Source organism: Lactuca saligna, chromosome 4 (genome assembly GCF_052625555.1).
Source record: "Lactuca saligna cultivar CGN05327 chromosome 4, ASM5262555v1, whole genome shotgun sequence".
NCBI classification, from domain to species: Eukaryota; Viridiplantae; Streptophyta; class Magnoliopsida; order Asterales; family Asteraceae; genus Lactuca; species Lactuca saligna.
In genome coordinates, this window is record NC_136420.1 from 30,902,356 (window position 1) to 30,916,067 (window position 13,712).

Below are 13,712 nucleotides of genomic sequence, written 5' to 3' on the forward strand. Positions count from 1 at the left end.
CTCAAGTCTTAAACACTCAAATTTATCTTGTTTATTTCATTTGGGCAAAGGCCCTATTTATAGGCTCAAGAGAGCCGGTTACAATTATTGTTGCAATCGTTCAATTGCAATATAACATACATATTTACATTATAGCCCCCTAGACTATTGAGGGTTACACACTTTATGTTACATCATGAATAATACAATCGACACTTACCGACACTTTCACATAAAAATATCCTACCGACACTTTTATAAAATAATACTCTTAACTATTCTACCGACACTTTATATAAATATAATAATCCCTTCTCTATTGAAAGGACAGGTGTCTTCAATTATGGATTTTTTTGTCATTGCTTACGTCATTCCATTGCTTACGTTATTCCTCCCGCCTCCGAAAAAGCAGATATATTTTTTAGTTAGTCTTCCATGAATAGTGTTGCTTTATGATGGCTTCCATTCTCTTGTTAGTGTGTCTGCTATATGGTTGTTGGCACTTTTGATATACTTGAGGTATGGGTGAAACTGATGTAATTGTAGTTGCCAACGGATTAAACGTCCACGACAATAATCTTCTTGTAATTTGTATCGCCAAAAGCCAAGTAGATATTTGGAATCTGTGCGTAGCTCGAATCTGGTTTGGAGTAGATCGACTTTCCATTTTTTCAATGTTCTGAGACATGCTAATGTTTCTCGTTCATGTGTGCTGTAATTTTGCTCCGTTTGGGAAAATGTTCCCGATACATACTTGCATAATTTTTGCTCATATTTATCTGTTTTTAATACTTCAGATGATATATCTGTCTCAGTGTATGCTTTTTGTGTTATTTTCATATCACTGTATACTTTATCATTGTTTACTTCGGATGGTATTTTCATACCAATGTATGCTTTACCATTGTGTACTTTTGATGGGTTAGATGTGAGGTTTCCTTCACTATCTAATCCTAATAATACTTTTCCATGTATGATTGCTTTTAGGCATCCTGCCCAAGTGTCTTGTGACGCATCTGTTTCCACAATTAGAAAATCGTCGATTTTTGCATTATATAAGGTAGGAAGAACTTGAATTTTTTCTTTTATATTTTGTACTAGAATAGTATCTATATTTGTCCAAGACCAAGGTATTTTTTCTGATATTTTCTTTTGTAAAACTCTTCTTTCTTTTGCTAAATTTTTTAAAAATCCTTGTTCTGCAATATAATTTAAACAACCAAGAAATCGTTGTATTTGTTTTCTATTTTCAAGTTTATTGGGAGACATATTTAATTTTTCTCGTATGTTATCTATTAAAGATAGTTGACCATTTTCTCCAATTTTTAAACCAAGATATTCAACTGTAGTTTGAAAAAGTTTTGATTTCTTTTTTGATAAAACTAAACCTTTTTCTTTGATTCTTTGTAAAACTTTGATAATTGCGTCGATGTGTGTTTGTTCATTTCCTTTTGTAAAAACAATTATATCATCAATATATGCAAGACAAATATGATCTAAACCATTTAAGGTTTCATCCATGAATCGTTGATATATTGCTGGTGCCTGCTTTAAACCGAAGGGAAGGACATTCCATTCATATTGCTTCTGAGGAGGACATGAAAAAGCGGTTAGTGGTTTCGTATTTTCATGTAAGCGTAATTGCCAATATCCAGATTTTGCATCAAATGTACTAAAGTGTGTATTTCCTTTTATTTTTTCCAAAATGTATTCTTTTCGTCGTAATTTATATGAGTCTCCAATAGTAGCATCGTTCATTTTTTTTGTAATTAATTATCATTCTTCGTTTTCCTCGTTTTATTTCATTATTATTTTCTACATAAAATGCAGGTGCAGAATGAGGACTTGTGCTAGGTTGAATGATTCCCTTTTCTAGTAATTTAGTACATTCTTGTTTAAATTCAGAGACATCTTTGATACTATATGGAATTTTGTTTGGAATATTAACTTCGTCATTAGGGTTTTTAATAATATTATTATTTCTTGATTATTTCTGTTTTTTAATTGATCTATCGGGTTTTCACTACATACTTTTTCGAGTTGTTTTTCAACAATTTCTTTAGCGAATGTTAGTAATATGCGTAGTTGAAAGCCAACTTCCTGTTTAATTATTTTAATAAGATCAAAATGTTTGATAATTGTAGTTTTTATAATACCTTTTGTTGGGTGATTAAGACTTATATGATCATTTGTTTGTATAAATGGTTGATATAATTTAAGAAAATTATTTCCTATTACTAAATCTATTCCCGAATCGTGTTGATATATAGTTGGAGTTTTAAATAGTGCTTTTTCAATTACTATATCTATGTCTCTTCCTACGAACCAAATTTTGTGAACTGATTTATCAGCAATTGTAATTTTTAATGGTTTTTCTAATTTTTCCCAATTTTTTAATATCTTTTTTTCTTCCGAAACATAAAGTAGCTCCTGTATCTATATATGAGACTAATTCTTTTTCTTGTATTTTAGTTGTAATAAAGGTACTATTTGGATTAATATTTGTTTTTCTTCTACTCATTAGAGTTGGTTTATAAATTTCTATATGTGCAAAGTTTTCATATTAACAAGTTGTGTTTGTTAGAATGGTTGAAGCATTGCGTATTGTTTTTAAATTACGATTTTGTGATTTTTTGTATTTCTTAATTCCTTCTTGTAATCGAGATATCTTTTTTAATTGATTATTATATTCTTCACTTTCCGAGTGTAATCTTATCAAACAGTTTTGTTCATATGATAAAGTTTTTTCTAAATGTTGAATGGTATTAGAGATATTAGAATTTATTTTCCCATGATTTTTTAATATATTAGTCCAAAGCATGTTATCTTTTGAAGAATTAATTTGTACTTTTGAATTCATTTTAACAGATTATTAAGGTGTCTGAAAAAAAATTAATTGAATTGTTAATGTTTTTTATTACTATTTTAGAATGATTAATTTGAGTTCTTAATCTTCCTATTTTAATTAATTGATATGCAGTATAATTTTTGTTTGACAAAACTGCAAACTTGGTCCCTTTGGTATACAAAAAACTTTGGATAAGGTCCAAAAAGTTTCCAACTTGCATGGATAGTCCAAAATCAAGGTTTTTTTTTGGTTTTGGTCCTGAAAATATTGAAATGTCCATTTTACCCTTATTATTTCTTTTTTCAATTTTTTTATTGAGTTTAGTATTTAAAAAATTATAAAAAAAATAAAAAATAAAAAACTAACACCCTACCCCTCTCCATGACTACACCCACGGTACCCTCTCTCTCTCTCTCTCTATCTCTCTTCTTCTTCTTCTTCTTCTTCTTCTTCTTCTTCTTCACCTGCAAATTAAAAAAATAAAACAAAAGAGCAACCCATAACCCCATCGTTCTTCCATTTGACTTTCTCTTTGTCCCTCTCTTTCACTCTCTCATACAAAACCTGCAACTCAAGAAAAAATTTTGAACAATTTTTTTTATGTGTGTACGCTTTGTTAGAAACCAAGATCTCCGATGAACACCAGAACTTTGATGAGCACTGAAACTCCAAGATCGCCCCTGCAATCTTCCCCTCTCCCTTTCACATGCAAAATCTTACTTTAACCTGCATCATCTTCCATTTCTCTATCGACATCTTCCTGATTCAAAACTCTTATAGACTAATTAACACACATGCATAGATATATACACACATAAACACTCTACAATCAATTTGCAGGTGTGAATCTTAACTTTACAAGCCCTAGATTTGCAATATCCATGGCAATCAACCCTAGAATTTACAAGACCCGTGTTGAATCGATTCAAATCGATTCATCTGGTTCAGTTGGACCTTGAACCTGTGATTGAAGGGTAAGACCTCCATGTCTCTCCTATCTTCTTCTTGATCAAGAAACTCATCTGGATTAATCAGATAAAAAGATTCAGAATCAGGTCCATCCATAATGCATTCATAGATTGAATTGATTTGAACATGAGATGGACAGGTTTATCTGGGTTCATAATCGCCGCCAGATTCAAATCAGAAAGATGGAATAACTCCAACACCCACACTCATGGATTGAATCGATTCTGGTGAGTTATGGCATTCGAGGGCTAATCGGGACAAATTTCGAACCAAATATCGTTGCGACGGTGGCCGACGATGGTGCCGATGACCACAGGTTTAGAGGATCATCGTGGTGTCATTGGGTTTAGGGAGAAGTATACGAAAGGAGAGGAAGAGTCTGAGTCGTGATCTTCTTGGTCATCGAAGAGAGAGAGAGAGAGAGAGAGAGAGAGAAATGGGTCCATTCTTTTCTTTTCTATTTTTAATTGATAAAAGATTAAAATAAAAATACAAAAAGGAAATTAAAAGGGTAAAATCGTCCTTTCAGGTTTCCCTAGGACCAAAAACACAGAAATTTCTTTATTTTAGGACTAAAACAACGGAAAGTATTCGATTTTGGACCTTCCATGCAAGTTGGAAACTTTTTGGACTCTATCCAAAGATTTTTGTAAACCACAAGGACCAATTTTGTAGTTTTGTCTTTTTGTTTTTAGAAATTAGTTCTTGTACTTCAGATTCTTTTTCTTTTAAATGTTTCGTGGAATTTTCTAAATCTTTCCATAATTTTTTAAGTAAATCAGCTTTATATTTATTATCGAAATTACAATATATTTGAGTTTTATTGCTCATTATTTATTTTTACCATGTAAAAGGTGGTTTAATAGTGAGTGGTTTTTGTTCAAGCGGTTTCTCATGTGGCTCTTCTTTAATAGTTTTTATTTTTAAATATTTTTCAAGTAATATTTTCTGTTGAGTTAAACTTTGTAATAGCTCAGGAATTTGTTTTAGTACAAATAAACTTTCTATTTCTATAATATTATTCAATTTTTGACTAATTATATTTAACTTATCTCCTATTGATTTATCTTCTTCAGAATCAAGACCAATATTATATATTGTTCCTTGTGGTAAATTCTGTGGTATTTCTATAATCATTTCTTTATCCGGTATGCACGGTTTTGTATTTTGATATGAGCCTTCAAGTGTTTTAAAATATTTTAAAGGACTACTTGATGATTTTGTCATATTCTTAAACTTAATGATTTAGTCATTTGTTTTATGTCTTCTAATTTTTCATCTTGGCTATTAGTAGATGTTGTTGGTTGATTTTCTGATATAGAAAATCTACCTGTTATAGTTGAAATTGGAGGTTCTATAATCGGATTTCTTTTTATCAACGGAGTAGTTATTATTGGTTGAAAATTAGTTTCATTAAAAATTCTATTATTATTCATATTTGGTGATTCAAGTGATAATAAAGGTGTAAATAATTTATCTATATAAATTCTATCTTCTGTTTTAAACGTAATACTATGATGAGAATTTGTTAATGCATAATTTATTTGATATGTAATAGTAAATGGATGATTCCCTTTTAACATAAAATTTTGTCTTAATAATTTATATCGTACGGTAATACTATTACTTAAATTTTTATTTTTTAGACTTAATCCTAATTGTATATTGATATCAAATTTTATTTTTCCTTCAATTAAATTTCCTTTTCCTTTTTCAATAATACTTTCTTGATTATTAATTATACGATCATCTCTAATTTCTAATTCTATTGGTGTGTCTAGATCGCTAAAAGTACTTTTTAAAATTATTTGAATAGTTGATATATGAATATAAGCGATTTTTGTTCTATCTACTTCTTTAATATTAGATAATCTATTTCTAATTTGTTGTTTATTTATTATTGGTATAATAATATTTCCTTGTGTTGATTCTATTAGTATTGGTTATTCTCCTATAATTTTTCCATAATATATAATATTTTTTCTAGAAAAGAAATTTTTTAATGAGTTATATCTAAAATTATGTTTTTCAGATAGTGTAAAATTTGATTTTCTTATAGCATTTTTATTAATATTATTTTTATTAATTAGAGCATCAAAGGTGTATCCTGATTCATTTTCTTCGTTATTAATAATGATTGGTGTATTTTCTATTTCTTTATCTTCAAGATTTTTAAACCTGAAAAACTCATAATTATAACTTTTAGAAACAAAATGATAATTTATTTATTTATTTATTATGAATGTTTGGAACGATGAATATTTATGATGCATGATGAACATGTATTCATATGAACGAAAAATTTAACATTCATAATCATAATAAGAACGATACTTAGCCCTGATACCAAATCGAACATAACATGATGACGGATTAACAACATGACGGAATTAATAAAGATTAAGAAAAGATTATACCTGAATGATGCAGAAGGTTATACCTGAATGATGCGTTGGATTAGTTTGATGATGAATTGTGTTGAATGATTAAATGGTTATATGGATAGGACTCTGCTGTTCAGAAATAGAACAACTATTTCAACAGAGAAGACAATTGAGATCAACTGAAGTCTTAAACATTAAAACTTATCTTGTTTATTTCATTTGGGCAAAGGCCCTATTTATAGGCTCAAGCGAGTCGGTTACAATTATTGTTGCAATCGTTCGATTGCAATATAACATACATATCTACATTATAGCCCCTAGACTATTGAGGATTACACACTTTATGTTACATCACGAATAATACAATCGACACTTACCGACACTTTACATAAAAATATCCTACCGACACTTTTATAAATAAAATAACACTCCTAGTTATTCTACCGACACTTTATATAAATATAATAATCCCTTCCACATTGAAAACACGAAGACGGAACCGGGGGGGGGGGGGGGGGGGGGGTTGTTGTAGCCATTATAACGGCGTTTTTAGATACCAAGTCAGAAAAATGAGGTAGGATATTATACATACCCGATTGTCTTAGAATTTCTATGATTTTTGGGGACTTTTTATTAGCCAAATTTTGATCATTTAACCCATGACAAAAATATAAACGAAATCCACTTAGTTATTTAATTTATGTATAATATAATTGAATTTCAATTTTTTTTCAAACCTTAAAAGAACTTACTTAACTCTGTACCCCACCCTTTCCATTTGAGTAATGATGAAAACTTTTATTCATTCATAATAAATTATATTTTATATAGTTATAAAGTAGAGAAATTTACAAAAATAACCATTTACACTAATGATATTACAAAAATAGCCAAAAAAAATCAAAATTACAAAAATAGCCACTAATTTCGCAGATGAGAAGGTCCCATCTGCGAAATGGGCTTCTCATCTGCGAAAGTACAAGTGCCTAAAGCACAACTGTGCTTTAGGTACTTGTACTTTCGCAGATGAGAAGGCCCATCTACGAAATGGGCTCTCATCTGCGAAATACCCTCGATTTTCACTATAAAAACGTTTTTTTTCCTTCATTTTTCACCCTTCTCTACACAAAAACTCTCTCTAACTTTGGGCTTATCTTGGAATTTTGGCTAGTTTTTGAAGAAAATGGAGGATTATGTCAACAATCCCGCAAATATGGTTAGATTTTAACTCTTTTAATGTCAACAATCTCTTTATTTTATCATTTGTTGTATTATTTAGTGTTAAAAAAGGGTAATTTTGTTGTGTTTGATAGTTTTAATATTTTTTTAGTATACTTGAAGTTTAAATGCAAGTAGAGACAAGTAGAGACTGCGTAGATAATGTTTACAATTTGTTATTTTTGTTGTTTTTTTAGTTGTTGTATAATCTGGAATCTTGTATATTCTAATCGTATAGTTGTTTATATAAAGTGCAAAATAGTCGTTTGTATATATATTTGTCGTATAAGTATAACATTTGTATAAGTTGAAAATTTGTGGTATATATATTGTTAGAAATTGTTTGTGTTTGTCGTATAAGTAAAACATTTGTATAAGTTGAAAATTTGTTGTATATATATTGTTAGAAATTGTTTGTGTTTGTCGTATAAGTAAAACATTTGTATAAGTTGAAAATTTGTTGTATATATATTGTTAGAAATTGTTTGTATTTGTCGTGTAAGTTGAAAATTTGTATAAAGTTGTCGTATAACTTGCAAAACTGTTAGTTTGTTTGTCGTTTTATTTTTAATTTTTTTTTTTGTTTATATGGTTATAAAATGTTAGTTTTAATTAGAAAGATAAAATTTGTTTATATATTTGTCGTTTAACTTGAAAATTTGTTTAAGTTGAATATTTGTCGTTGATATATTTGTCGTTTAAGTTGAAAATATGTTTAATAAAATGTTTATATAATTATGTATGATATTATTTTTTATCGTTAATATATTAGTTGTATAACTTGGAAAATTGTTTATATATGTGTATGTTATTGTTTTTTATCGGAAATATATATATTAGTAATTAAGAAATTGTATTTGCAGTTCGTAATCATATATTTAAAAAAAATATATTTTTTAGTTATCTAATTTGTTTTTGTGTTTTTTCTGCAGCATGATTTTAGTTTAATGAATACGAAAGTCTTTGCGAACTTAAAAGGCTGTGGCGGTAACATATGGGAAATATTTGAAGTTTTAGATGATGCTCGACGTGCTATTTTCAGAGATACCGTCTTTGGTTATTTTATTGATGCCCTCGTTTACAAGGGGACGCATTATTGTTTCATAAAATGTTCCTTCATCAGATCCGGTCGGACCCTGTTTTATACGCAGATGGAATAAAACGTTTATATTTTCGAGTAGGCAATACGAAAATGGTGTATGGGTCGGAAGAGTTTTGTTTGATTACCGGCTTCAATTTTGGGGAGTATCCAAAAAACATTGGGAGAAAAGGGTCAGAAAAATTAATAAGCAGTAAAAAAAGATGTTTACTGCGTGACCGGCTAATTCCGGACCATACTAATAGTTCGGTGAAAATCGGCGACCTGAAAAGTTTAATTTTAAATCGAATATTCCTAGCACTTGACGACGTTGATGCAGTTAGAGTATGTTTGATATACATTTTGTGTGAAGGTTTTTTGGGTAAAGAAGTTAACGATCGGGTGCCACAAGATTGGTTTTATTTGGCTGAGAATTTGGATCTCTGAAATAGGTATATTTTGTTTACGTTAAAAATTCTATTTTATGAAAGTTATAATTTATATAATAATCAATTTTGTTTTTTTGTTTTGTTAGCTTCGCTTGGGGTAGCTATCTCTGAGATTTTACCTATGTTGACCTTGAGGATACATGGAATAAGATACATAATAATTTATCAGTTTCTGAGGGTGGTAAAACTTTAAAGTACTCCGTCTCAGGATTTACGGCTCCAATAAGGGTATAAAATTTTTCTTATATTTAAATTGTTTTATTGTTATGTTTTTTATTTTAATTTTAACTTATATACTGTAATTGTAAAAAATTGTAGATATGGATATATGAGATGATTCCGGCTGTTCGTGCATGTGGATTTGCATTGAGAAAAAATAAAGACTTGCCTCGGATGAAACGATGGAGCGGAACAAAAAAATTGAAATGGGTTGACGTGAACAAGATTTGGTCAAAGATTCAGGTTTAAAATTAATTCGTTTATTATTAATAAAGTTGATTAGTATACTTTTATATGCATTTTTAATATGTTTAATTTTTTAGGCGGGGCTACCACCAAGACAAAACATGCTACCGGGTGATGGTGAGATGACATCTTTTTATTATATGTCATTTCAAGAGTATGTATATGGTGAAGGGAAAACAGTTCCATCCCCAGTACGGGACCATTTTAGGAGACAAGACGAATCTTCGTCTAGTATGTTGTCCAGTGGTCACTCTCATGGTAGAGGTCGGGGCAATGGGAAACACAAGCTAGACGAGGTGTTGAAACGGCTACATGCACTGGAGCAGCATGTGTTTATGAACCGACAACCTATAGAGGTTTTTGTTGAAGAAGTGAATAATGACCAATTTTAAAGCGACATTTTTTATGATGGTAGGACAGAGTCACAAAGAAATTATGATGAACAGGTTAGTTACACGCTACACTATTTATTAAATTTTATTAACATATATGAATACATGTGTTCATATTTTATATTTGAAAATATAGGTTGTACAAGATGAAGTGATGAATAAAAACAATGCAACTGAAAATGTTTTTGGTGATACTCAAGACGAGAAGGTTGTTATAGATGTTACCTTTACGATTTTAATAATTACTTTTTAATAAAGGGTCTTTTTTTATTGAGTAAAAAGTTATATTTTTAATGTAGGTGTTGGAGGAGAGGAATGAGTATGCGGGGAACAAATTTGATGATGATGTGTTTGATGTAAATGATTATAGTGGAGTTAAAGAGGTTATTATAGTTACATTAATATAAATATTTTGTTTATATATTTAGATATTATTGCTTATTAAATTATGTGTATTTCGTTATTACGTATAAAGTATTATTTTTAATGTAGGAGTGGGAGGAGAGGAATGACAATGCGGGGAACAAATTTGATGATGATGTGCCGGACGAAGACGAACTAATAATAACAGGAAATGTAGATTATTTTCATGATGATGATGATGACAAAGAAGTTACACCCGATAAACCGAGGAGTCGAAAACCATCACAATATTTGTGCCCTCCTTACACCGAGGTATTCGTTTTATTTATAAACCGATGATTTTATGTTTTAGTGAATTATATGAAAGATATAGATTTAAACATTTCAATATTGTTTTTAGTTGCACACGACACCGAAGCAAAAAAGAAGAACAAAAAAGAAGGTTGATATGAAATCAACAAGCCCCGTTCCTCCTCCAGTTTTTGGTGTTGCTCATGACTTCTCCATGTTGCGCCTGCAACCTTACGTAGCAGGCGGTGAGGATGTCATCCAAAATTATGTATTGCATTCATATGATGTCCAGCATCGTTTGTTTAATTTCGTGTTAGATAGAGATTTTTGGAGCTCATTGTTTGGGCATACACACGACGGATGGTTGGAGTCAGCGGTAAATTAATTGTTAATTAATTCTTTTAAAAGTTAATTGTTTTTTAGTCAATAACAAAAGTATCATGTGTGCAGCATATAACCATTTGGTACCGACTTTTGATGGAGAGACGGTTTGAGAGCGACCGACATACAATAATGCCTCCAAATTTTTTTGTTTCTCATGCTTTGGAAGAAGGACAGGACTGGAGGGCGTTTATGGCTGGTATTGCTACGTACCCCAACTTCATGGTTGCTTGGTGGGATGTTGATACGGTAAACTTAATAGTTTATATTGAAAATAATATCGTTTTTTTGTTATGTTTTTGTATTGTGATGTTTTTGTATTGTGATGTAAATAAACATAATTTTATTTTCTGATCCTTATACAGGTCTTATTGCCGATTCATTCATCCCCTAATCATTGGCTATTTGGGGAACTACGATTAGCGTCAATGGAAGTGCATATTTATGACAGTCTTGCTAGAGGTGCTTATGAAAAATTCCAATATGAAGGAATCTTTTCCAAATTTGAACGTCGGGTGGCAAATTATTTGGACAAGATTAAGTATTGGGCCCGGAGGAACATCCCAAGGATTCCATTGAATATGCAATTCATTTATGAAGAAAACGTTCCCCAATAAAGTAGTCATTTGGGAGATTGCGGTGTTTTTCTTTGTATGTTTATGGAGCAATTGGTTTCAGGTCAACCAATACGTGTTCTTATTGACCCAAAGAACGCAGCTTTAGAGTTCCGTCTCCGGATGGCAAAAATTATTTAGGGGTCTTGTCTTGGTCCTATGTAGTTGGATTATATAAATGTATATACAAATTAATGTTGGATTTCATTATTAGTTTATTTTTACAGTTTACTCAACAGACGACAAAAAATATAACGTTACGACAATTACAACAAATTAATGACCTACTAATTACTTAACATTACATACAACATAAGAACGACTACAACATTTGTTTTAACGTTACAAATACAACAATTTATTGACCTAACAACTTCTAAGCCATAAAAACAATATTGAAAAGCTTACAACTTGTAAACAAGAACTGCCAAGAACAACACCCAACTACAAACCAACGCTATCTTTAACTTCTTATTTTCTGATTGAAAGAGCTTATTAGAGTTAGCTACTTTAGCTATTACCATAGAAGATTGGTCCTTCTCTTCATCAACCCAACTGATAAACCCGTATTTTGGTCCCTGTTAAATTTAATATTCACAGTAAGAAAATAAATTTTTGTGATGTAAACACGAGGGTTTAAATTTGAATGACGTTAACAACATGATACCAAATATGGGCAAGCGTAAAACAATCTTCCTGGGTTTTTAGATGTTCCCGAAATCCTAACGATACGTTCTCCTCCGCAATTGCAGTATGCCATTAGCCTTGTTTTTCTTATAAATAGGAGTTGCTTTGACTGATACAGTTTTCATACTGAGTGACACCCTTTTATAGAAGAAATCATGTTACAGACAAATCTTTTTAACTATGAAATGAACTGGTTTGACTATGAATTCAAAAAGTTGAACTACGAAATCCAGACAAGTACATTCTGTAGTATTGTCTTGTCGGTCAGTGAAATTTGACTATGAAATGAACTGGTTTGACTATGAATTCAAAAAGTTGAACTACGAAATCCAGACAAGTACATTCTGTAGTATTGTCATGTCGGTCAGTGAAATTTGACTATGAAATGAACTGGTTTGACTACGAATTTAAAAGGTTAAACTATGAATTGTGAACATTAGAGATACGAATTTAAAAGGTTAAACTATGAACTATGAACTGGGAGCTATCTGAAAACAATGTACTTCGCGGTGGCTTTAGATAGAAATCATGAACCACTACTCTTAGCAATTGGTTTGGGAACCTTAGAGTGTGAAGAATCATGGAGGTGGTTCATGATGAGGTTAAAAGATTGTTTAGGTGACGACATAGAGGTTGGTTTCATAAGCAACCTGTGTGATAAAATAGAATTTGGTGTTTATAGTGCCTACCCGGATTCCTATCATGGATATTGTCCTAAAGATATAGCTCGAAAGATACGTGACTGTGTGGGACATAACAGTACGGAAGTTGAATCGTTGTTTTGGAAGTCATGCAATGCATATAGCGTTGATGATTTTAACTTGTGTTTGGAAAGGTTGCAAACTGCATGTAGGAAATCACCTTTGTTTTCCTTGCTTAGGAATCCAATTTACTGGCTTGACGATATTCCGATTTCAAAATGGACACGAGCATTTTTCCCAAAAATACGCTACAATGTTAAATCGATTGACGTCCCTGAAATTTTGCAAATTATATCCAGACGTGAGTTTCCTATAACAACGATAATTGAGTTAATCACCACGTCGATACAAGCAAAGTATGCTGAACGGGCCGACGTGGCGGGTAAGGGAGATTGTTTTATTTACTTTTTTTAAAGTGTTATTATTTTTATTAAAGTATCAAATTTTACAGGGAGGTTTTCTGGTGGGTTGACCCCTTACGTTGAGAGTAAAGTTCAAAAATGTGTCAACAAGTCTTACAATTGGAATGCAAGACGTTTGTATGGGGATACATATCAAGTCGATGACAATTTTGCCACCATCAACGTACAACTTGAACGAAGGGTATGTAGTTGTGGTAAATGGCAAAAAAGCAGTATACCATGTGCCCACGCTATAGCATGTCTAAGAACCCGTACATCTGAATCCATAAACAGATTGGTTGATTATAAGTTCACTAGTTATGTGTATCGACTTGCATATGGATCTGAGTTGGTGAATACTATACCATCACATGTGCATTGGGAAATACCAAATGAAACGGTGGTCCTATTACCTCCCTCAATGCAGTAGTTATTCATGTAGCACCTTTATATTTTATGTAGTATTATGTATTAGTGTCATGTTATGTATTA

General features: G+C 31.0%; 2 protein-coding genes across 2 annotated transcripts; both read left to right on the forward strand.

Annotated features, from left to right (window-relative positions):
• Positions 1–9,491: 9,491 nt before the first annotated feature.
• Positions 9,492–11,434, forward strand: LOC145039433 (uncharacterized). Its single transcript, XM_078987492.1, has 8 exons — positions 9,492–9,721; positions 9,806–9,836; positions 9,919–9,990; positions 10,082–10,165; positions 10,275–10,457; positions 10,546–10,812; positions 10,887–11,066; positions 11,183–11,434. Exons 1-8 carry the CDS (start codon positions 9,492–9,494, stop codon positions 11,432–11,434), a joined length of 1,299 nt encoding a protein of 432 aa, XP_078843618.1.
• A 1,181-nt stretch (positions 11,435–12,615) lies between these two features.
• On the forward strand, positions 12,616–13,650 carry LOC145039434 (uncharacterized). The gene is made up of 2 exons (XM_078987494.1): positions 12,616–13,201; positions 13,271–13,650. The coding sequence occupies exons 1-2, from the start codon at positions 12,616–12,618 to the stop codon at positions 13,648–13,650; spliced, it is 966 nt and encodes a 321-aa protein (XP_078843620.1).
• Positions 13,651–13,712: the final 62 nt, after the last annotated feature.